Source organism: Rana temporaria, chromosome 2, assembly GCF_905171775.1.
Source record: "Rana temporaria chromosome 2, aRanTem1.1, whole genome shotgun sequence".
In the NCBI taxonomy this organism is placed as follows: domain Eukaryota; kingdom Metazoa; phylum Chordata; class Amphibia; order Anura; family Ranidae; genus Rana; species Rana temporaria.
In genome coordinates this window covers 264,802,613-264,827,577 of record NC_053490.1, presented here as the reverse complement: position 1 = coordinate 264,827,577, position 24,965 = coordinate 264,802,613, and the positions used below count along the sequence as shown (strand labels likewise).

Here is a 24,965-nt window from a genome sequence, read left to right as displayed (position 1 = left end):
TTTGTAGGCGCTATAACTTTTGCGCAAACCAGTCGCTTATTGCGATTTTTTTTTTTTTTTTTTACAAATATCGGCCTTAACTGAGAAAAAAAATAGGTGATCAAATACCACCAAAATAAAGCTCTATTTGTGGGAAAAAAAGGACGTCAATTTTGTTTGGGAGCCACGTCGCACGACCTCGCAAATGTCAGTTAAAGCGACGCAGTGCCGGAAGCTGAAATTTGGCCTGGGCACGAAGGGGGTTTATGTGCCCAGTAAGCAAGTGGTTAACTAATGGTGTGTAGGCACGACTGATGAAAGTCAGCTTCATTGGATAGCTGATGAAAAAATACATTGGTCCGTTTTCAACAGATGAACCGATCGTGTGTACGTGGCATAACAGGTTTTCTTCTAAGATTGCCCTGTATTTGGCTCCATCCATCTTCCCATCAACTCTGACCAGCTTCCCTGTTGAAGAAAAGCATATCCACAACATGATGCTGCCCCCACCATGTTTCACAATAGGTATGGGTGTTCAGGGTGATGTACACTGTAAATCCAGCCTTATGTTCACCACACGTTACAATCTGATTGTACAATCTCCTTTAGCTCTACCAACTATGTAGTGCAAGGGCCTGCCTGATTGGATAGTCTAGGTAGGGCCTCATAGTACATTGTTTTGGCCAACCTAAAGTTGGTTGTACACAGATTGTATGGGCTCATTACAACGTGTATGGTGACCATTACCTAGAGACTACCAAGAGATCCAGCAAGCATGCCCTTATTGAAGCCTGAGGACAGATTTGTAGATTACATGATTGTGTAAGCAGTCTCTCTTGCAGTGTACTTGATGACCCTATTCCCTTAGTGACTGAGGATGAGCCCTCCTCCAGCAGACGTGATCAGTCTATCTCCTCCCTGTCACTTATCTCCAGCCGACACACAGCCAGCACACCGCAGAGCCAAGCAAGCCCCGCCCACCACCCTTCCAATGACAGCGTCCTGCCCTGATTCGCTATGGCTCTTCATGCCAGCAGAACCGCCCTCTCCTATGCGCTCCACCCCGGCCACCGATTGGCTGAGCCCAGCGAGGTGGGTGGGGTCGGACCTGGCTCTGTTTTGCAGTAGATACCCTCCCAGCTTCCGGTCCTTGCTGTATTTTCTGCCGTTACTCGGAGACACAAAGCGACAGGAGCTGGGCATAGCTGAAGGATGGCCTGTGCTCCGGTATAGGACGGGCACGTAGCTGCTGAGCCCCGGGACATCATGTGACATGTCACTGCCCTGAGCCACGGGCCCCCCACGGGACATGCAGGATGTTCGCTGCCCGGATCGCCAGTGACGTGCCCTCGAGCGAGTGGGGCAGGTGCAGGGGGGGCCCTGAATGAGAGCCCCAACATGGAGGTGGTGGGCGACTTCGAGTACTGCAGGAAGGATCTGATCGGGCATGGAGCCTTCGCCGTGGTGTTCAAAGGGCGGCACAGGAAGGTAAGAGCCTGCTAGGGGGTAACCTGTGTTCTCTTTGTGTGCCAGCCTGCCAGTGTCCTCATCTACAGTGTCAGGGAGAGAAGACAGATGACAGATCAGGACCTCCTCCACTCTTCTCATCAACAAATAACAGCACATTACATGGAAAGGACTCTCTATTCTCAATTATTCAGCATTCCCTACAGACTATGTACCTACCGTACATGACAGCCCAGGTATGGGGGCAGGCCGGGTGTCCACTTCATTCAGGACATCACTTGCTAAGCTTACCCTTCTAAGGAAGATAGCAGCCCCGAGTATGTACTCTGTATGCCAGGCTTCCCACAGAAGTAGCAATTTTTGCCTTTCAGATTGGTAATTAATGACAACAAAGATCTTTTTTAGCTATAGTCATCAATTGAAGGAGCACTCTTGCCGCTGTCGGCCAATGGAAGGAGCACTCTTGCCGCTGTCGGCCAATGGAAGGAGCACTCTTGCCGCTGTCGGCCAATGGAAGGAGCACTCTTGCCGCTGTCGGCCAATGGAAGGAGCACTCTTGCCGCTGTCGGCCAACACGGAGGGAGCACTCTTGCCGCTGTCGGCCAACGCGGAGGGAGCACTCTTGCCGCTTTTGGCCAACGCGGAGGGAGCACTCTTGCCGCTTTTGGCCAACGCGGAGGGAGCACTCTTGCCGCTTTTGGCCAACGCGGAGGGAGCACTCTTGCCGCTGTCGGCCAACGCGGAGGGAGCACTCTTGCCGCTGTCGGCCAACGCGGAGGGAGCACTCTTGCCGCTGTCGGCCAACGCGGAGGGAGCACTCTTGCCGCTGTCGGCCAACGCGGAGGGAGCACTCTTGCCGCTGTCGGCCAACGCGGAGGGAGCACTCTTGCCGCTGTCGGCCAACGCGGAGGGAGCACTCTTGCCGCTGTCGGCCAACGCGGAGGGAGCACTCTTGCCGCTGTCGGCCAACACGGAGGGAGCACTCTTGCCGCTGTCGGCCAACACGGAGGGAGCACTCTTGCCGCTGTCGGCCAACACGGAGGGAGCACTCTTGCCGCTGTCGGCCAACACGGAGGCAGCACTCTTGCCGCTGTCGGCCAACACGGAGGCAGCACTCTTGCCGCTGTCGGCCAACACGGAGGGAGCACTCTTGCCGCTGTCGGCCAACACGGAGGGAGCACTCTTGCCGCTGTCGGCCAACACGGAGGGAGCACTCTTGCCGCTGTCGGCCAACACGGAGGGAGCACTCTTGCCGCTGTCGGCCAACACGGAGGGAGCACTCTTGCCGCTGTCGGCCAACACGGAGGTAGCACTCTTGCCGCTGTCGGCCAACACGGAGGGAGCACTCTTGCCGCTGTCGGCCAACACGGAGGTAGCACTCTTGCCGCTGTCGGCCAACACGGAGGGAGCAGTAAAAATAATAGTTTCTGTGTTGGATTTGACATCATGCCCAGGAGTGATTGGGTGCTGAAGCTTTTAGGTGACCCCAGACACTGTGACACATGCCCATAGGTGCTTTTATTGTAGGGTAATCTACAATTCTTGTTATTAGTAGTTATATTAACAAGCTTCACTCAGTGGAGAAATAAATCAATCCATGTATTTGCTCCATAATATGCGATCTGCCTAAATAACCCTCTACATTTTTAACATATCAAAATAGTATTCTGAGCTTTCGGCTTGTCCTAGTTTTATAAGTTGCTCTACAAAGGGTGTTGATGTGAGTCACAGTCCCTTGCTGGACAATTATTTTTGGCCCTACACTGTTGGGTAAATCTCTTGAAACTAACAGATTCTTCTCCAGACAAATGAGGTGGATGACGGAATTCCCCTCCTTCCTCCACTCGGACAATGTATTTTCACAGTGGGGCCCAACACTGTTTGAGGAAATTCTCCAACATATCCCTCCTTCATATATCACTATAGACTTCTATTGAGCAGGGATGGCCACACACTGATTGTAATTCAGTCAGTCCCTCCTGAACCAGATGAATCTTTTTTAGTTTTAAGAATTGTTGGCCAACAAAACTATGTGCTTTTTCAGCTCTTTAGCGCCACCCTTTGGGCAACTTCTGCTAATGTTGTGTTATGGGGAGCATTGCTTCTGAGCATGCATGTTTGTACTTTGAAGTTTGTCCGAAGGACTTGTGTGTACACACGATCAGAAAATCCAACAACACACAATTGTTGGCGGAAAATTTTAAAGCATGCTATCCCACATTTTGTCCGCGGAAAATCTGACAATTGTCCGAGCATACAAACGGTTGGATTTCCTGACAACAGCCTGTTATCACACAATTCCCGTCGGATAATCCGATCGTGTGTACAAGGCTTGAAGGGGTTGTAAAGGTAACTTTTTTTTTTTTTTTTTCACCTTAATGCTTTCTATGCATTAAGGTGAAAAAACATCTGCGGATTTACTTACCTGACCCCTCGAAAGTCCCGCGCCGTGAACACGCTTGCTTCTCGGCCAGGCTTTTTGGCGAATTCATTGGTTGATTGAAAGCAGCACAGCCATTGGCTCGTGCTGCTGTCAATCACATCCAATGACGTGGCGCGCCGGGTCCAAGTGATACAGCCGGTGGCCATAGCCGCTCACTGTATCACAGGAGCGTGCCCGCAAGAACTCATCACCATGCGAGCTCACTCACATGAAGGTGATGAGCTCTTGCAAGGGAGAGCCGAGACAGCCGCAGAGGGACCCCAGAAGACCAGGTTCGGGGCCACTCTGTGCAAAATGAGCTGCACAGTGGAGGTAAGTATAACATGTTTGTTATTTAAAAAATTACCTTTACATACCCTTTAAGGCCTTGTGCACACTGGACGTTCTAAAAACATCAGTAGCATTAGTTGTAAAATGCAAGGAAAGGTTTTTTTTTAGCCCCCCCCCCCCCTTGCCTCATGGGATTGCGGCAGCGGGGTTTCTAGTCTCCCCTCAGAGTGAAATTTGCGGGAAGTGTTCCCATTGGTCCTTGGCCTCTGGAAAATGCTGTATCTGGGCAGTTTTAGGGATTACTACTAGTGTAGTATTGGATAACCTCAAGTTTTGAAAAAGTGAGGGAAGCCTTCCCATTGGCCCTTTTCTGCTCTGAACTGGTCAGGTGACCACTGTATCTGGGCAGTTTAGGGTGTTTCTGTGAAGAATTTTAAATAAAAGGAGAGGTTCCAAGCCCCAGAAGCTCAGTTTCCTCCCTAAGTCGCGGCATTAAACTTTATTATGTGGCTAGTATTACCTTTTTTAAGGGGGACATTTTTTGTATTTTTTTTTTGTATACAGAGTTAAACAAGTTATTTAAAGGTTTTAATATTTATATGTTGAAGTAGGGAGATTCCCTTTTTTATTTGATTATACAGCTTGAGCCATAGTGGCTGAGCTGTTTTTAGGTGTTCTGAAGTTTAACTTTTAATGTTTATTAAAGCCAAATATTTTCCAAACAAAGGTATTAGTGTTTTTATTGTGTCAAAACTGCTGACTGCTATCCCATGTAGGGCTGCAACTAATGATTATTTTCATAATCGATTAGTTGGCCGATTATCGTTTCGTTAATCGGATAATAGCCTTAAATAAATAAATAAAATATATAGCATTTTTTTTTTTTTGGGCCAATTTGTTGTTGGGCAGATTACAAAACACAAATTGCCGCAAAAACACATTACATGCTTTTCTCCATTAAAGTATATTGAACCAAAAAATAGCACCGTTTTGCGTTAAAAAGTCCTTGCCCTTTCCAAAAACACCGCAGCTGAAAAAAAATCATGGATGTGAACGTGTCCCATAGGAAAACATGTGAATGAACTGTAGTGTGTTTCTGAAAAAAAGCACCAAAAAACAGAGGCTTGAACCCAGGCCTGAGATGTTTAGTAACATAATGGGGTTAAAAAAAACAAAATAAGTACAAAAAGAGCAAATAATCGCTACTGTAAGGGGTTAATTTTTTTACTGTGGGACACTGAAAGTAATATTTACAGTAGCGATTTGCTTTTTTGTACTATAAAGGTCTAATTTTAGTTTTTTTTTTTTTTTTTTTTTTTTTTTTTTTTAACCCCATTATGTTACTGGCCGATTAATCGATTATGAAATTAATCGATTACAATTTTCATAATCGATTAGATGTTTCGGCCCTAATCTCATGTGTTTTGCAGTAGCGTTTTTCAGCAGGGCTCGACAAAATCCGGGTGCCCGGTCGCAATTGCGACAAGAAATTGTGACCTGGCAAGCATAGGCCTGCAGAATGCCGTTGCCTCAATTACCAGCCGGTGCGGGCCCGCCGCAATCGCCGGTAATTGAGGCCGCGGCTTTGCGGCCTTCACAGAAGAAAGCTTAGGCCTGCAGAAGGCCGCAAAGCCACGGCCTCAATTACTGGTCGGTAATTGAGGCTGCGGCTTTGCGGCCTTCTGTAGGCCTAAGCTTCCTTCTGTGATCTGGCGCCATCTTGTGGTGGCTGTTGCGATACCTCACATGTGTGGTTTGAATACCGTTTACATATGTGGGCGCTACTCACGTATGCGTTGGCTTCTGCGCGTGAGCTTGGTGGGACGGGGTGCGTTTTTTGGCTCCTAACTTTTTAGTCGGCTCCTGGATTCCAAGCAAATTTGTCAAACCATGTTTTTCAGCGTTTTTAAGCTTTTATCAGAGTTTTCACAGCTGAAATACTCTTTAAAACCCACTAGTTCTCGTTTTTTTCCCAGACAGTGTGCATGAGGCCTTACACTGCAAATGTACTTGTCGTTTGCACTAGGAAAAAATGGTGAGTTACCCTTTTAGGCTTCTTTCAAATGGGCCGGATCCGTTTTTTCTCAGCACGGGATCCGAGTGGAGCGTGTAGATGATTGGTCTGTGTCTGCTCCGCTTATGCAGAGTGGACCTGGATACAGCCCGCTCTGCTTTTATGGGCAGTAGGATGTAAACAGACCACCTGACTCCGATCTGCCCAGACGGAGGGGAACAGATCCCCTTTTGTTTGTTTCAGAATCGTTCAGAGGTAGCCGGGTGTAAATGGACATAAGTCTGTTTATATCTGACTGCCCATAGAGAAAAGATGCTCTTTTCAGAGTAGTGGATGGCTCAGTGTGTTTTGATTAGGAGGAACAAAACTGAATGAAGCTCATGTATGGTGTGAAGTAGCATAGAGTGAATATTTAGCTAAATACGGGGGTGTTGCTTCTGTCCATTTCAGTACAAAGCTTAGGGTCCTTTTCACATAAGTATCATCAGTTTCAATCGAAAAACTGATACACTTTAAAAACGGAATCCCTTTTACATCAGTTTATACATCCATCTAAAAGCGAATTTCTTCCCCAAAAAAATAAAGTCCGCAGTTACAAATACTGCAGCTGCTGACTTTTAATATATGGACACTTGCCTGTCCTGGGCGCCCGCGACATCGGTAAGGGTAAGGCCTTGCGGCTTCACTTTCTGGTTCCCTACTGTGAATGTGCGATCCCACTGGTCCCTACTGTCTTCTGGGACCTGTGTGTCTCCCGGAAGTCAGCACGGGGAGGGGCGGAGACGGCTATGGACGTGGTGTAGATCGCCGCGGCGACCTATGCTTGGAAGTGGGAGCAGATACCTGTATTACACAGGTATCTGCTCCCTCACCCCCTTAAAGGTGCCAAATGTGACACTGGTGGGGGATTCCATTTTTTTTTTTTTGGGTGGAACTCTTCTTTAAAGTGGTTGTAAACCCTTATACCACACTTTCACCTACAGGTAAGCCTAGATTAAGGCTTACCTGTAGGTACTGTAAATATCTCCTAAACCTACACGTTTAGGAGATATTTACAATTCCCCTTGCAAGGATTTCTTCTGCGCATGTGCTGATGTATTTGGCATGCTCACTTTAGAACAGGGCTCGACAAATCCCGGGTGCCAGGTCGCCATGGCGACTAGAAATGGGGCCCTGGCGACTTGGCTTGGAAGGGGGGGCAAAAAAAAATAAAAAATTTTTTTGAGCTGGGGCCATCTGGTGGTGAGCCGTTGGTATTACAAGTTATTACCACCAGATGTGAGCTGGCGCCATCTGGTGGTGGCCGTTGGTATTACAAGTTAAGCATTACAAGTTAAACAGCAATTCTAATGTCATTTTTCACTATTTTCACTGCCATCTTCTTCCCTCTAATTAGAACCCCCAAACATTATATATATTTTTTATCCTAACACCCTAGAGAATAAAATGGCAAACGTTGCAATACTTTCTGTCATGCCGTATTTGCGCAGCGGTCTTACAAGCGCACTTTTTTGGTGAAAAAATTACACTTTTTTGAATTAAAAAATAAGACAATAGTAAAGTTATCCCCATTTTTTTTTTTTTTTTTTTATATTATGAAAGATAATGTTACGCCGAGTAAATTCATACCCAACATGTCACGCTTCAAAATTGCGTCCGCTCGTGGAATGCAGACAAACTTTTACCCTTTAAAATCTTCATAGGCAACGTTTAAAAAAAATCTACAGGTTGCATGTTTTGAGTTACAGAGGAGGTCTAGGGCTAGAATTATTGCTCTCGCTCTACCAATCGCGGCGACACCTCACGTGTGTGGTTTGAACACCGTTTACATATGGGGGCGCTGGTCACATATGTGTTCGCTTTCTGCGCGCAAGCTCGTCGGGACGGGGCGCGTTTTCTGACTCCTAACTTTTTTACCTGGCTCCTAGATTCCAAGCAAATTTGTCAACCCCTGCTTTAGAAGGGTCACGACGCACCGATTCCAGTAAAGGTCATGCCGTGACTCCAGCCAGTCACAGAGCTGGAGTCCGCGACCCTGGAAGGAAGATGGACGCTTCCAGCCGGCGAGAAAATCGGGGACATCGCGGTCTTCAGTTTTAGGTAAGTGAAACATAATGGGCTACTATGATATGCATAGTAGCCCATTATGCTTTACCTTTGCAGAAAAACAAAGAGGAAGTAAAACCCATCAGGGTTTACTTCCTCTTTAAAGCGGAGGTTCACCCTAATATATTTACATCTGACCAACTTCCTTATAGTTGTAAAAGGCACAGTCCGCAATTTTTTTTTTTATTTATTTTTTTTTTTTATGCCGCACGTACCTTGTAATCAATCTTTTCAATCTGCTTCTCCCGGCGGGAGTAGGCGTTACTATGCCTAGGGGGATTGTCATCTGGGAGGTTGGCCAGATGATTGACCGCCGTTCCCCCCGGCGGATAAGGCCCCGCCCCCCCCGTATTTCGTAGGCGCGCACGAGTCGCGGCTTTTTCCGGAAAAAGCCGAACATGCAGAGCGCAAGCGCCGTATAGAGCCGACTCGCATCTCTGCATGTTCGGCTTCTTTCGGAAACCCCGTAACTCGTGCTCGCCTGCGCAATACGGGGGCGGGGCCTTAACCGCCAGGGGGAACAGCTGTCAATCATCTGGCCGACCTTCCAGATGACAATCCCCCTAGGCATAGAAACGCCTACTCCCTTGGGAAGAAGTACATTGAAAACATGGATTACAAGGTAAGTAAAGAATAGAAAAAAATAATAATTCCGGACTGTACTTGTTACGAATATAAGGAAGCTGTTCAGATATACATGTCAATTAGGGTGAACCTCCACTTTAAGTTCAGTCCACATCAGTATTTATTCTTTTTGTGAAGAACATAGTCTAGGCCGGGGATAGGCAATTAGCGGACCTCCAGCTGTTGCAGAACTACAATTCCCATGAGGCATAGCAAGACTCTGACAGCCACAAGCATGACACCAGAGTCAGAGGCATGATGGGACTTGTAGTTTTGCAACAGCTGGAGGTCCGCTAATTGCATATCCCTGGTCTAGGGGTAGATAAATGTATAAACAAAAAATGTTTTTTCCCCAAAAATGGATATGAGTAGACGTAAATGAATGACGTCTGCTTGCGTCCACAAAAATGGGGAAGGACCACAAACGTTTCTGGGTCTTTCTTTGGCCATAAACTGACTTGAATGTAAACGGACATACATTTGTTTACATTCGCCAAGCCATAGACATACATTGTGATCCAGTCGGGATCCAGAAGGGAAATACTGACAGACGAATCCAGACTGCTCATGTGAAAGGGTCACTAGGCACGTTGGTGTTGGCACCCTTTTATTGTGCTCACTTTTTGTCTCCCTGTCCATATGGTTCAGAGACCAACCATCCCCATTTTCAGCAGGTTTGCTTTTAAAGTGGAACTACACTGCATCTCACAAATCTAATCTCTATTTAGTTGGTTTTTATTATTCAACACAAACTAACATTAATATCCACCCATGTCTCCATGCTTATATTTTCTTGAGAAATCACACCCCCTAGTGTTTCTGGCTTTGGCCATCTTGAGGGAGGGCAGGTGATTTATGTAGCATTTACTTCCTGTAATCCATCTGCCCCAATTCCGGCCTGAAGAATCCTGGGATGTACAATATGACATAATTTGCCTAGGCCTGGAAACCAGGAAGTAACTAATAATAATATTATTATTAGTTACTTCCTGGTTTCCAGGCCTAGGCAAATTAACTAATAATAATATTATTATTAGGAACTTATATCGTATTTACTTTATTATTAATAATAATTATAATAGGAACTTAAATCATATTTACTTTTTTTATTATTAATTATAATAAAAAAAGTAAATATGATATAAGTTCCTATCTATTTACTAATGCTAGCAGAAGAATTAAAAATAGTCAATGTTGATTGAGAGAGTGACGTTCCACTGACACATGTTCAAGGTCAGAATTACCAATTTCCCTTGATGTCATTATTGGCAAGTTCACTGTGTTTGGCATAATATCATTTGAGCTTTACAGCCAATACAATTCTCCTGCCCTATAGGACTGAGGGTTTAATCTGCTAAGTGTTTTTGTAGTTGCCACATACAGAATGGACTCCCTGTTTGGATATTCAGTGTCTGTGTGATCGTTCTCTCCTACTGCTATCACATTTCCCATAGTTGTGTGACAGAGGTGTGTGCCTGATCTCTGACCAGCTTTATTTCCTTTAATATTTCCAATAAATATCTTCTTGTAGGTTTTATGTAAAGCATTTGTCGTACTAAACATATGCATGTGTCTGTGCCTCTTTATTATAAAATTTAGATTTTGACTTCATAAAATATAATTTTTTGTTATTTTCGGTGATGTATGGTAGGTAATCCTATAATTAAGCCCTAGAAAGAGGTAAAATGTGTGAAAGTGGCAGGTGTATTGTTGCCACCACATTCCTCAGCCTAGGTTCACACTGCCGCGGTAAAATGTGCGTTTTTACCGCGATTTCGCGGCCGCGATTTTGGCCGCAATTTAATGTAAATCGCGGCCCGAAATCGCAAAAAGTAGTACAGGAACTACTTTTTGAAATCGCAGATGCGGCGTCGCACTGAATAGGACAGTGCCATTGCCAACAATTGCCGCCGATTTGACATGTCAAATCGCATCTCAAATCGTTCCAAATCGTACCCAGTGTGAACCAGGGCTAAAAGTCTTTGCAAACAAAGATATTTGCAGTCAGTGGATTGTGTGAGGAGATGAGGCAGGAGTTTGGCCCCATCTGTGGCTGGAATGGTACTGGAAAGCGGGGTCAGGGGACTTGGGTACCATCCTATGCATTAAGGTAAAAAAACATCCAATGCTTACTGGCCCCCCAGCTCCCCCTCCCCCGTTTCCTTCCCGGAGCCTTTGAAAGTCCCGCATCTATCTCGGCGCAGTCTTCTCGGCTCTTCATTGGAAAGATTGATGCCAGCGTAGCCATTGGCTCACGCTGCTGTCAATCAAATCCAATGATGCGGGCGCCCGGGGCTGAGTCCAGCATTCGTGTCTATGGACACAAATGCTGGACTCAGAAGCGCCTGCAAGGTAACCCCCTTGGGTAAAGCGTTTCCCAAGGGGGTTAGCTGATTCGGGGAGGAGCCGAGACAGCTGCCGAGGGACGCTTCAACTTTCCTGATCTGCATGATCATTGCAGGTCAGTGACACAGAAAGTGTTTGTTCCACTGGGTCAACATGAAACGGAGCTACACTGCATCTGAGCACCACAAACTAAAAATGCTGTTTAATTCATTTCTAATATATTTAAAGCAAACTCCCCCATCCATTTATGTTGCCATGCTTTATTTTAAAGAGAAATCACTTTGTTAACACCCCCCCCCCCCCCACAGAATTTTTGGTCATGGCCATCTTTCGTAAGGGCAGATGATTCATGTACTTCCTGGATTCCATCTTTCCTTGGGGATGTAGGCAGGAGGATGTTCTTAGCTTAGAAAACCCCTCCTTCTCCCCTGAAGGCTCCTGGGATGTATGACATAATTTGCGTAGGCCTGGAAACCAGGAAGTAACTGAAGAAATGTAAAAAAACAAAAAAAATAAAAGTTTAAACAAGTAAATCTATCTCTTTTTCTAGCTATTTACTAATGCTAGCATCATAAGGGTTAAAAATAGTTAGTGTTCATTGAGAGAGTAAAGTTTTACTTTAATAGCCAGGCAACGAGTGGTTCCAAAAAGTCAGCAGGGACAGCTTCAATATTTCTTCATGGTGGATTCTTCTTCAAAAATGTCTTCTAAAATCTTATAAAATTTTTGCGGTCTGGGAACTTTGGCCAAGGTTCCTGCAAAGTATTCTACTTTAACGGCTAAAAGTGGATGTAAACCTGAAGATAGATAGATAGATAGAGAGATATATATATATATATCTCTATCTATCTCTCTAATTTTTTTTTTTTTTGCAGTCACGATGCAGAGTATTATATTTCCTATCATCTGTGCCCAGTCTTGCCACAAATAGTTAATCCAGCTCTGAGCAATCCTCTTTTCTTTTTTCAGTGAGATAAACGGACAAACAGGAGAAAACTTTGAGTGAGTGACAGGTTATTTACATATCTCATGCACTAGCCCGAGACAGAAATTTATTTTTTAATTCCCACCCCCACTCCTTTTCTGAACTTGTGGTTACTTTTCTGGATGTTAGTGATCATAGCAGAATTTAGTGTAAGAAATACACAGGAGAAAATTCATGTTGACAAGGGGAATTTTAGAGAATGGGCAGGAAGTCTACTGACATCTCGACTCCACCCACCGAGCTCCAGACAACAGACCCACCCACAGAATCTGCAGTTTTTCAGTTCTCATAACTGACAGAGGGGAGACATTTGACAGGTAAGGATACATGCAGGAGGCATCTATATCCTTATAGATCAGCACTATGGCAGTAGTTTAGAAAAGATGAGAGCGGGTTTACATCCACTTTAAGGACTGCCTCATATACATATACTGCTGCAGGGCAGCCCTAAGGGTGCAAAATCCCATACCTGTACGTGATTCCTGTGCTCAACTCTGGGGCACGCGTGTGATTGGATACAGCGGGAGCCAATCAACAGCCACAATGGCCACCGGCCACCTACGATTGTCCACAGGAGAGAATGGTGGTCTGCCTATGTAAACGGAGAGGAAAATGGAGATCTTGTGTTTCTGCCAAAGCACACCCCCCCCCCCCCCACAGTTGGAAAGCCCTTATAGGAGACACGTTTAACCCTTTGATTGCCCCCGATGTTAACACCTTTCCTGGCAGTGTCATTTTATACAATGACTGTGCTTTTTTTTTTTTTTAATAGCACTGGTCCCCACAAAAGTGTCGCTTTGCGTCAGATTTGCCCACCGCAATGTCACAGTCCCGCTAAAAATTGCTGATCACCGCCATTACTAGTAAAAAGTATAAAATTGTTTTTAGAAAAAGTTTATTTCATAGTTTGTAGACGCTATACCTTTTGCTCAAACCATTCAATATATACGTTTATTGTGATTTATTTTTATTTTTTTAGACCTCTTTTGCACTGGGGCCACTGCGCAGTGCCCATTCATTCTAATGAGCAGGGCATTCTGGGAATGCTAAATACGGCGCTCCCAAACTGCCTCCTAAGATGTTGCTTGCAGGACTTTTCGGAACGTCCTGCAAGCGCACCGCCCCAGTGTGAAAACTCACACTTGAGAGAATGGGAAGCGTTTTTTAAGGCGCCTGAAAACCGCCTCGTGTAAAAGGGGTCTCACGAAAAATATGTAGCATAATGCATATTTGCCAAAATTGATGAAAAAAATTCGATCCTACATTTTTTTTATTTAATTTTTTTTTTTTCCCAACAAAAAATAAAAACCGCACAGATGATCAAATGCTACCAAAAGAAATCTATATTTGCAGGGAGGAAAAAGATATTGATTTTATTTGGGTACATCGTTGCACAGCTGCGCAATTGCCAGTTAAAATAACGCAGTGCCGTATCGCAAAAAATGGCCTGGTCATGAAGGGGGTAAAACCTTTGTGGAGCTGAAGTGGTTAAAGTGTTTGTCCACACACAAGTGATATTTTAGTTCTAGGTGAAGTCTGGTGGGCATAAATTGTGTTAGATACTCTGCTACAATTTCTGCCTTTTTCTTCCCACCTGGGGTTTTTAAGGCTGCATTCACATTTGAGCGCGTATTCATGCTTATAAGTGAAGTGAACTCCTGCGCTGTCTAGAGTGAGGGGACAAGTGAAAAGTGGGGATACTGCTGCAAATAAAAAAGAGGTCTACCTCGATAGACAAAAAGTGATAATTGTAACAAGTGAAATATTTGCGCTGTCAAGTGTTATACAAATTAATGTGTGTGTGCATATAACCACATACATATACAAGTACAAAAAATGGGTGGGGAAAGTCCAAAAAAGGGGGAGTGACACTAATATACCAGTAAACAATATTGTTGAATAGTCCTTAATCGAGGGCACAGTGCTGAAGAGGTCCAGGTACAACAAAATCCAACCATGTAGGGGTGCAGTTCATCAATACTTTATCCAATCAATAACGTTGTGAAGTGAAAAATGTTGAAAAACACAACAATAAAAATAAAAATAAAAAATAGAAATAAAAATAAATATAAAAATAAAAATAAGAATAAGGGTCAAAGTATTTCAGAAGAAGGAGGCCTTGTATCCAAAAAGGGTGAAAGATAGAGAGTGAGCCGTAACCTTCTTGGTTACGGCTCACTCTCTATCTTTCACCCTTTTTGGATACAAGGCCTCCTTCTTCTGAAATACTTTGACCCTTATTCTTATTTTTATTTTTATATTTATTTTTATTTCTATTTTTTTATTGTTGTGTTTTTCAACATTTTTCACTTCACAACGTTATTGATTGGATAAAGTATTGATGAACTGCACCCCTACATGGTTGGATTTTGTTGTACCTGGACCTCTTCAGCACTGTGCCCACTGTACCCATTTTTTGTACTTGTATATGTATGTGGTTATATGCACACACACATTAATTTGTATAACACTTGACAGCGCAAATATTTCACTTGTTACGCATATTCATGCTTATTTGCGCGTTTGCATACATTGTCGTCCGACGTTTTTGTACTTCAACGTTTTTTATTTTAGCCAATAGGAAAAATGATCATCTTTTCATCACTTGTTGCTATGTTGGTAGATTTTTTTTATCTTCTGCCTGGGTGAAATGTTCTATTGATTAAAGCAGCGAACGCCCGTAGCAAACGCTCGTTGTCGCGCTAGTCGCTTGAATCGAGCGTTTCCATTACTTTCTATGGGAAATGGAAACGCTCAAAAACACCCGATACGCGTGACAAAAAAGGGGTCCGGAACTTGTTTGAGCTTCAGGCGTTCGGCGTCGGGCGTTTTGGAGTGGAGATGTGAACCATCTCCATAGGGAATAATGTATTTTTTCCCCTGCAGCGTTTTTGAGCGTCGCGCTTCAGGCGACAAAACGCTCAGGTGTGAATGCAGCCTAAATTTTCCTGCTCACCTTTTGTGTGTTTCAGCAAGGTGGTATGCTCTACAATATAGACTCAAAAATCCAGCAGGGAGGTTGTGTCCCTTTTTGTAATGTCCATGGCAGGTGTGCAGTGCCAGGAACTCCAATGCCAGCAGAGTTCTTGAAGGATAGAACTCAATAAATTCCCACCACACATGTTCTGGGTATTGCATGGAAGTAAGCAGGTGCTGTAACAACTACCAACAGGTTAACTGATATGGGCCTACATATGACATTGGCACACCATGGATTTGTGGTCCAAGTGTTTAAAATGGTTGCATCATAATATGTGTAAGTGAAATGTTTTGAGGCCTCTCAGGACCTCTTCATCAGGTTCTGTGTGGCCTCCAAATGGCAATGCTTCAACATTTCTCTCATTTGTGACAGGTTTACTAAAAGCATTTGTATATTGGCTACCTTTTCTGTGCTTATTTTTTTATTTTATTTTTCTTAGAGCAACGCTTATTTTGTATGTTGTAATAAATACATGCAGTAGAGTTTGAGGCAATAGTCACTCGTGAAACTGTATTTCCATCCTCACAGGCTGTAAAATGTCTTGTTTCCATTTTGGAATATTTTTGCCACCTTGTCGTATCATCACTGTGCTTTACACCTGCTTGGGATTATAATATTTATTGCAAACATGTGCCAGTCACTGGGCATAAATGTCTGCTAGGGATTTGGCAAGAGGGTCAATGGCCTCTGCCAAGATCTCAGAGCAACATGAAGCGCAACAGAGCATAATAACTTTAGCCTTATGTTGTTCCTTAATTTATAGCACATGCTTCTGGTGGAAAACATGTCTAAGTGGTTTTCATCTTGTACTTTATTTTCGCAGAAAACAGACTGGGAGGTGGCGATTAAAAGCATTAATAAAAAGAACTTGTCAAAGTCCCAGATCCTGCTTGGCAAAGAGATAAAGATATTGAAGGTAAGTGTATTCCTCTTGAAAATAGAAACCAGTATTTGTCATTTTTGTGTCTATAACAAATGCACTTTAATTGGGGAAAATGCTGTTAGGTGGACCTGTGGCTGGATATTCACATATTGAACGTAGTCGTAACCAGGGCTCGACAATATCCGCACGCCCGGTCGCAATTGCAACAAGAAATTGTGACCTGGCGCCCGCCAGTAATTGAAGGCCGCGGACTCAATTACCGGCCGTCGCGGGCCCGCCGGAGGCACAGGATCCTGTGTTTCCATGCGCCCCCACCTCCCCGGCGGGCCCACGACGGCCGGTAATTGAGGCCGCGGCCTTGCAGACTTGTGAAGGCCCAAGCTTACTTCTGTGACCTGGCGCCATCTGGTGGTGGCCGTTGGCATTACAAGTAAAACAGCAGTTCTAATGTGTTTTCTTCACTGTTTTCACTGCCATCTTCTTCCCTCTAATTAGAACCCCCAAACATTATATATATATTTTTTTTATTCTAACGCCCTAGAGAATAAAATGGCGATTTTTGCAATACTTTCTGTCACACCGTATTTGCGCAGCGGTCTTACAAGCGCACTTTTTTGTGGGGGGGAAATACACTTTTTTTTTAATTAAAAAAATAAAATGACAGTAAAGTTATCACAATTTTTTTTTTTTTTTTTTTTTTTTTATATTGTGAAAGATAATGTTACGCCGAGTAAATTGATACCCAACATGTCGCGCTTCAAAGTTGCGTCCGCTCGTGGAATAGGCGATGTTTAAAAATTTCTACAGGTTGCATGTTTTGAGTTAGAGGAGGTCTAGGGCTAGAATTATTGCTCTCGCTCCAACGATCGCGGCGATACCTCACATGTGTGGTTTGAATACCGTTTACATATGCGGGCGCTACTCAGGTATGTGTTCGCTTCTGCGCGCGCTTGGCGGGACGGGGCACGTTTTCTGGCTCCTAACTTTTTTAGCTGGCTCCTAGATTCCAAGCAAATTTGTCAAACCCTGGTTGTAACGAGCAGTACTTGAACTTGTAACAGCTTCCCTCATTGACCTCTGTAGCTGCAGACACTGTGGAGCAATACATCCTCACATTTCACAGCAGAAGCTCTCCATTCCGATCTGCAGCTCCTCCTGATCATCTTTAAAAAACAAAAAAAAAAAATGCACATCTATTTGCAGGTAAAAAACAAATTGCTTTTTTTTCTTCTTTCTTTCTTTTTTTTACTTTGAGCCTGGAAAGCAGGAGTCCCGGTGGACCGGTGCCAATATGTAGCCTATTAATGACCAGGCTGCACAGCAGGAGGTAAGCAGCGAATGTTGTCCGCACAGGGCTATCACAGAACCCAGTCGCTGCTCATCTCCTGCTGTGTGGCCATGCCGGTGTGTCCTCTCCCAGCTCCTTCCCCCTGCCTGGCTAATTATGTCATCCTATCAGGAGGAGCTGCAGATCGTGATGGAGAGCTTCTCCCGCTCCCTGCCCTGCCGATAGGATGGCATCGTTGGCTGGATGGCGGAGGAGCCAGGAGAGGACACGCCAACTGATAACTGCCTCTACCCTGCCAAAGGTAGGAGTCCTGTGCAGGGGAGGCAGAGCTTGGAAGGGCAGACTTTACCCTACCCTGCCAAAGGTAGGAGTCCTGTGCAGGGGAGGCAGAGCTTGGAAGGGCAGACTTTACCCTACCCTGCCAAAGGTAGGAGTCCTGTGCAGGGGAGGCAGAGCTTGGAAGGGCAGACTTTACCCTACCCTGCCAAAGGTAGGAGTCCTGTGCAGGGGAGGCAGAGCTTGGAAGGGCAGACTTTACCCTACCCTGCCAAAGGTAGGAGTCCTGTGCAGGGGAGGCAGAGCTTGGAAGGGCAGACTTTACCCTACCCTGCCAAAGGTAGGAGTCCTGTGCAGGGGAGGCAGAGCTTGGAAGGGCAGACTTTACCCTACCCTGCCAAAGGTAGGAGTCCTGTGCAGGGGAGGCAGAGCTTGGAAGGGCAGACTTTACCCTACCCTGCCAAAGGTAGGAGTCCTGTGCAGGGGAGGCAGAGCTTGGAAGGGCAGACTTTACCCTTCCCTGCCAAAGGTAGGAGTCCTGTGCAGGGGAGGCAGAGCTTGGAAGGGCAGACTTTACCCTACCCTGCCAAAGGTAGGAGTCCTGTGCAGGGGAGGCAGAGCTTGGAAGGGCAGACTTTACCCTACCCTGCCAAAGGTAGGAGTCCTGTGCAGGGGAGGCAGAGCTTGGAAGGGCAGACTTTACCCTACCCTGCCAAAGGTAGGAGTCCTGTGCAGGGGAGGCAGAGCTTGGAAGGGCAGACTTTACCCTTCCCTGCCAAAGGTAGGAGTCCTGTGCAGGGGAGGCAGAGCTTGGAAGGGCAGACTTTACCCTACCCTGCCAAAGGTAGGAGTCCTGTGCAGGGGAGGCAGAGCTTGGAAGGGCAGACTTTACATCCGCCGTTAAATGGAGGATAATGGATGGTCCAATTGGGTCCACCTGTGTGAAAGGGGCCTTGGAATGCAATGGCACAGCGAGAACGATTTCTCTGTCCACCTTGCTTGTGTGGATGTGCATTTTTGTTAATGCATGTAAAATGTATCTGACGCACACTGCAATGAAAGTACACCTCGGTAAAGCCTCATGTAGTTGTAGGGAAAGAAAAATTAAGCATAATTATGCTTGCCTTTTAGATGCCTGTACAGCTAGCTGTAAACTGTTATTTCACCACTGTGGTTATTAGTATTCCCTATAACTGGTGAACATAAATCATTTTAATATAGTACAAGCTCTTTGAACAAGAAATCTGCTCTCTAAGGCCAAATCTCAATGATAAACCTCTGGGTGCTTAAAATGCAAATTGATGCTACAAAGAGGATTATTCAGCTTTGATAAAACAGATGCCATGCAATACTCTGAAGGTAATCTCTTTAGTGATTGGTTAACCCCGTTTTTGCTGCTGGAAAAAAAATTGAAACACGATGACGTGTTTAATTGATCATCAATATCCTCCACCTAACATGCTGACTAGTGGAACATAGTTATGTCTGTAGCACACACATTTACTATGCAGTACATTTTATATATCCATCGAGAGAGAGATGAAATACATTTTGGCTATATTATGTCCCCCAGAGCCAGTCTCCAGCCCTATTCTTCTGTCCTAATCAGTGCAAATATCTGTAAGAACTATGTCGTCTGCCTTTGCTGATAGCTAGCCCTTGTGCTAACCCAGTGGTTTGAATATCTGTGAAATAATTTGCCTACAACAATGCAGATCTGGATTCTGTTACAGGTCAGGTCAGATGGTATTAAAATCAGCCAGAGAGATGACTAGAATTTTCAGTAGACACTCGGCAATGCCAGCCTACATCCATCTTTCACTAAGAGCCCATTTAGAGATATGCATGTGCACAGAAGTGTGTCTATTTACCCTTAGATGGGTGCATTGTTATTGGTCTTTATACTTTTCCTTTGTGCATTGACATGGGTTTTCAATGCATTTCTTTTATTTAGAATTTGGATATTAGCCATTGACCGAGGCTTGTTATGGCCTGTTGTCAATGCATCAATACCCGTTGGCAACATGTTATATTTAGTACTGATGCATTGCCATTTTCATACCCCCCCCCCCCCCCCCAACGCACATAAATTCAGAAAAAAATGGAAGTGTATTTTTCAAAACACACTGCAGTGCTGGTATGGGAATAAACACTGTGGCCCAGATTCAGGTGCCTTAGGCGTATCTCGGCGGCGGCGTAACGTATCCGATTTACGTTACGCCGCCGCAAGTTTTTCAGGCAAGTGCTTTATTCACAAAGCACTTGCCTGTAAAGTTGCGGCGGCGTAGCGTAAATCACCCGGCGGAATTCAAATTCGGCGGGTAGGGGGCGTGTATCATTTAAATGAAGCGCGTCCCCGCGCCGAACGAACTGCGCATGCGCCGTCCCTAAAATATCCCAGTGTGCATTGCTCCAAATGACGTCGCAAGGACGTCATTGGTTTCGACGTGAACGTAAATGACGTCCAGCCCCATTCACGGACGACTTACGCAAACGACGTAACTTTTTTAAATTTCGACGCGGGAACGACGGCCATACTTAACATTGGCTGCGCCTCATATAGCAGGGGCAACTATACGCCGGGAAAAGCCTAACGTAAACGTCGTGACTTTACTGCGTCGGCCACGCGTACGTTCGGAAATTCGCGTAGCTAGCTAATTTGCATACTCGACTCGGAAATCGACGAAAGCGCCACCTAGCGGGGGAAAAAAAATTGCAGTTTAGATCCGACGGCGTAAGAGACTTGCGCCTGTCGGATCTAATGGATATCTATGCGTAACTGATTCTAAGAATCAGTCGCATAGATACCACGGGCCAGATTGGGACTTACGACGGCGTACATTGCGCTGCGCCGTCGTAAGTCTTTTGAGAATCTGGCCCAGTCTTTATTATGGGTAACCATGACATACTATATGTGTTTAAGGCAGGGGTTGACAAATTTCCTTGGAATCTAGGAGCCAGCTAAAAAAGTTAGGAGCCAGAAAACGCGCCCCGTCCCGACGAGCTTGCACGCAGAAGCGAACACATACGTGAGCAGCGCCCGCATATGTAAACGGAGTTTAAACCACACATGTGAGGTATCGCCGCGATTGGTAGAGCGAAAGCAATAATTCTAGCCCTAGACCTCCTCTGTAACTCAAAACATGCAACCTGTAGAATTTTTTAAACGTCGCCTATGGAGATTTTAAAGGGTAAAAGTTTGTCGCCATGCCACGAGCGGACGCAATCTTGAAGCGTGACATGTTGGGTATCAATTTACTCGGCGTAACATTATCTTTCATTATATTTAAAAAAATGGGGATAACTTTACTGTTGTCTTATTTTTTAATTAAAAAAAGTGTAATTTTTCCCCCAAAAAAGTGCGCTTGTAAGACCGCTGCGCAAATACGGCGTGACAGAAAGTATTGCAATGATCACCATTTTATTCTCTAGGGTGTTAGGATAAAAAAATATATATAATGTTTGGGGGTTCTAATTAGAGGGGAGAAGATGGCAGTGAAAATAGCGAAAAATGACATCAGAATTGCTGTTTAACTTGTAATGCTTAACTTGTAATACCAACGGCCACCATCAGATGGCGCCAGCTTACACATCTGGTGGTAATAACTTGTAATACCAACGGCTCACCACCAGATGCCCCCCCTTCCAAGCCAAGTCGCCAGGACCCTATTTCTAGTCGCCATGGCGACCTGGCGCCCGGGATTTGTCGAGCCCTGGTTTAAGGGGTTGTAAAGGTAATTTTTTTGTTCCCTAAATAGCTTCCTTTACCTTAGTGCAGTCCTCCTTCACTTACCTCATCCTTCGATGAGGTAAGTGCAAAAAAAATGAGCCAGTTAGTTCTGTAGTGCTTAACTGCTAACAAGAAGCTTGTTGATAGCAGGTGAGAACAGAGTGACAGAGGGACGAGTTAGTCTGTTACTCAGACTCCCCCCTATCAGGCAGGGCTGTTATGTGTACCTGGGCTCTAACTCTCAGAACTGGGCAGAGAGAAATGCAGATAAAACAGCTGATCTGTATGCATTTCTTTTGTGTATTTAGCAGTTTGCCTGGAGTTTAGCTTTTAATTCTTTTGGCACTACTGTATAAATATTGGGAATGGAGTAGAAGAAATGTTGCCAGTAACATTGTTGGATTACTTGGAATCGGAGGGCTAACGTTTTATATTTTGGGGGATAACTCCTGTTATGTGTATTTGGCAGAAACAAAGCATGATCATTGCTGCTATATGGAAGGTTCTCAGGCTTAGTAAAAGGCCAACAAACACAAATTAATAGCTTATTTAAACTTTCTAGGATAAGTAGTTAAAGGAGTTTACCATTTATCTAAAAATCTCTTCTGTTCTGCTAATCTGAGGGTGGTGCCTTCGTGCATAGTGTTTTTCCTGTTCATTAATCCCATAGAAAAATAATGACATAATAGGTTGCATGCTAAAACTTGTTGGGTTTACTTGTGTGTAGTATGGTTACTTTCATGTATACTGTATACTAGTAGCCTGAAATATTAATGGTTTGGTGCAGGGCTTGACAAATTTGCTTTGAATCTGAGAGCCAGCTGAAAAAGTTAAGCCAGTTTGTGCGTGTGCATGGTGATATATAATGTGTATCACAACCAATAGTTTCATGCTTGGCGCCCCAGCGCGTGTGTTTAAGTTTGTATGTGGTTGGGTGTAACTTGAATTATTTTTCAATTAAACTTCTTTTTTTTTTATCACATAGAGGACAAGAAGTCCCCTGTGATGATTTTTTTTTTTTTGTGACAGGTTCTCTTAATTGAGACTGAATGTAATGCAGTGCAGATCACACTGCATTAGGGCCAGTTCATACCATAGAAACGCAGTCTGGATGCGTTCCTCGTGTGCATTTTTGATGCAGTCCAGTGCATTTTTCCTCCTCCTTCTTTTTTTTTTTTTTTTCTTAATCTTAAATAAGGACCTGTGTTTCAGTGCAGTACAGTTCAGTGCAGAAAAAATGCATCATGTTCTACTTTTTTTTTTTTTATACTGGAACTGCAAGCATTGTTGTAAACCATATAACTTCCCATGCGTTTTTTTTTTTTTTTTTTTGATGCAGAAAAAAAAAAACACACTGGACTGCATATTGTGTAAACTGGCCCTTAGATGCTGGCCAGGGAAACGGGAACCCGGGAGTGATGTCACATACGGTGTACCTTCAGAAACACCAACTGATGCCAGTCCTAGGCCCACAGATGGGCAAATTAAGCCCAGAATACATAGCGGGGGGCACGAATGCTTCCACCTGACAAGTGGGCCCTGCTACTTTACTTTAGAAGGGCTAAATGTAGTAAAAAAAGGACTACCTGCCGGCGCCCAGAACTGCATTTCCTGGGCATTGGGTGATGCAAATTGCGCATCCATGCCACAGTGTATAGGCTGACTAAAGCCAAGGAGCCGGAATTCAATTTATAGTTGCCATGGTGACCTGGCACCTGGGATTTGTCAAGCTCCGGTTTGGCGTATTGATCCTTTTTAATCTTCATATCGATTCCGAGAATGTAATTTTATTTAAAAAAGATGATTGTAGAAGAAACAATACAGTTGCTAATAACTCTCACTTTATATTTCTGGGTACTGACTTTAAAGGGAAAGCGCAAAGTAACACTTAACCACTTGCCGATCAGGCTATAGCCGCATGATGGCTCCAGCGCGGTCGGATAATTCTGGGAGGGCGTACAATGACGTCCTCTCCTAATCGTGCTTTCCGCGAATGTCCGTGACCGTCGGGTCCTGTGGACCTAGCGTGTCACGGAGCGGGGTAAAGGGCCAATGACAGCGGCCCTTTACCATGTGATCGCTTCATCCAACTACGGAGCGATCACTTGTCAACAAACCGGAGCATGTCCGGTTCAGCAAATCCTGTCTCCTCGCACTGATTGGTACAATGCAGCAGTGCTTGAGGGATGGATCTGAAGTGCCCACAGCGCTGATCTGTATCCATCCAAGACTCAGTGCCCATCCATGCCACTACAGTGCCCATCGGTACCTCACAAAAGTGTAATAGGTGGTCAAATGAGATTTGTGTTCCCAGTACAGAGGAACACCGATCGGTCTCCTCCCCTTTGTGAGTCCCTGCCACCTACAGTTAGAATCACTCCCTAGGACACACAATTAACCCCTTGATCGCCCCCTAGTGTTAACCCCTTTACTGCCAGTCACATGTACATCGTAATCGTGCATTTTTTTTTTTTTTTTTTTTTTTTTTTTTTTTTTATAGCACTGATCGCTGTATAAATGTGAATGGTCCCAAAAAGGTTGTGATAGAAATTGTAGATCACTGCCATTACTAGTGTGTTAAAAAAAACATAAATCTATCCCCTATCTTGTAGACGCTATAACTTTTGCACAAACCAATGAATATACGCTTTTTGCAATTTTTATTTTATTTATTATAGCAAAAAGTCAGCAAATGTGTGTGTGTGTGTGTGTGTGGGGGGGGGGAGGATTTCGCTCTTCTGTTTTATAGCACAAAAAGTAAGAACCGCAGAGGTGTTTAAATACCACCAAAAGAAAGCTCTATTTGTGGGGGGATAACAATATGGGTACAGTGTTGCATGACCGCGCTATTGTCATTTAAAGTGCGACAACACTGAAAACTGGCCTGGGCAGGAAGGGGGTGAAAATGCCCTGTATAGAGTGAAAGCTCTATTTGTGTGGGGGAAAAAAAGGAAAAAAATTGTCATATGGGGTACAGTGTTGCATGACCGAGTAAGGCCTGATTCACACCTAGGCATGTTTAGTGCTTTTTGCATTTTGCAGATTTGCACTACAGTCTATTAAACATGGTTTCCTATGGAACACGTTCTGTAGAGCAAATCTGCAAAAAGCACAAAAAATGCATAGATGTCAAAATGTGAGTGCACTAAAAGCTGAAAAAATTGTCTGGTTAGGAAGGGGTTTCAGTGCCCAGTGGGCAAGTGGTTAAAGAAGAATTCAAAGTGTTGCATTTTCTGCAAAAAAATTTAAAAATGAAACGCATTTTATAGAATGCATTAACAATTTATTTGCCTACCATTTCTTCTTACAAGAAAATACAATTCAATATACAATTTTAGTATGAAAGAATTAAAAATACAAAAAATCATGTGAGTCCCGAGAACAAAATATTAGTCGCTAAAGGCATAGAAAGGCTACAATTCACCCCCTCCCCCGGGAGAGTCATAGTAAGTGATAGTGCTTATTCCCTCATTAATATATACAACATAATGATATATCATCAGTTTGCAAGGGATGCATTTCGTTATCCCTAGAGTGCTAATAAAAAGTCCCATAGAAAATGGGAGTCGGTTGT

General features: G+C 44.4%; 1 protein-coding gene across 1 annotated transcript in view; it reads left to right on the top strand.

The window, feature by feature from the left end:
• The first annotated feature begins 1,098 nt into the window (after positions 1-1,098).
• ULK2 (unc-51 like autophagy activating kinase 2) overlaps positions 1,099-24,965 on the top strand; it is a 160,884-nt gene continuing 137,017 nt past the window's right edge. Inside the window, 2 exon segments of the mRNA XM_040336905.1 lie at positions 1,099-1,467; positions 16,038-16,130. Coding sequence (XP_040192839.1) covers positions 1,378-1,467; positions 16,038-16,130 — 183 coding nt within the window. The 5' untranslated portion in view covers positions 1,099-1,377.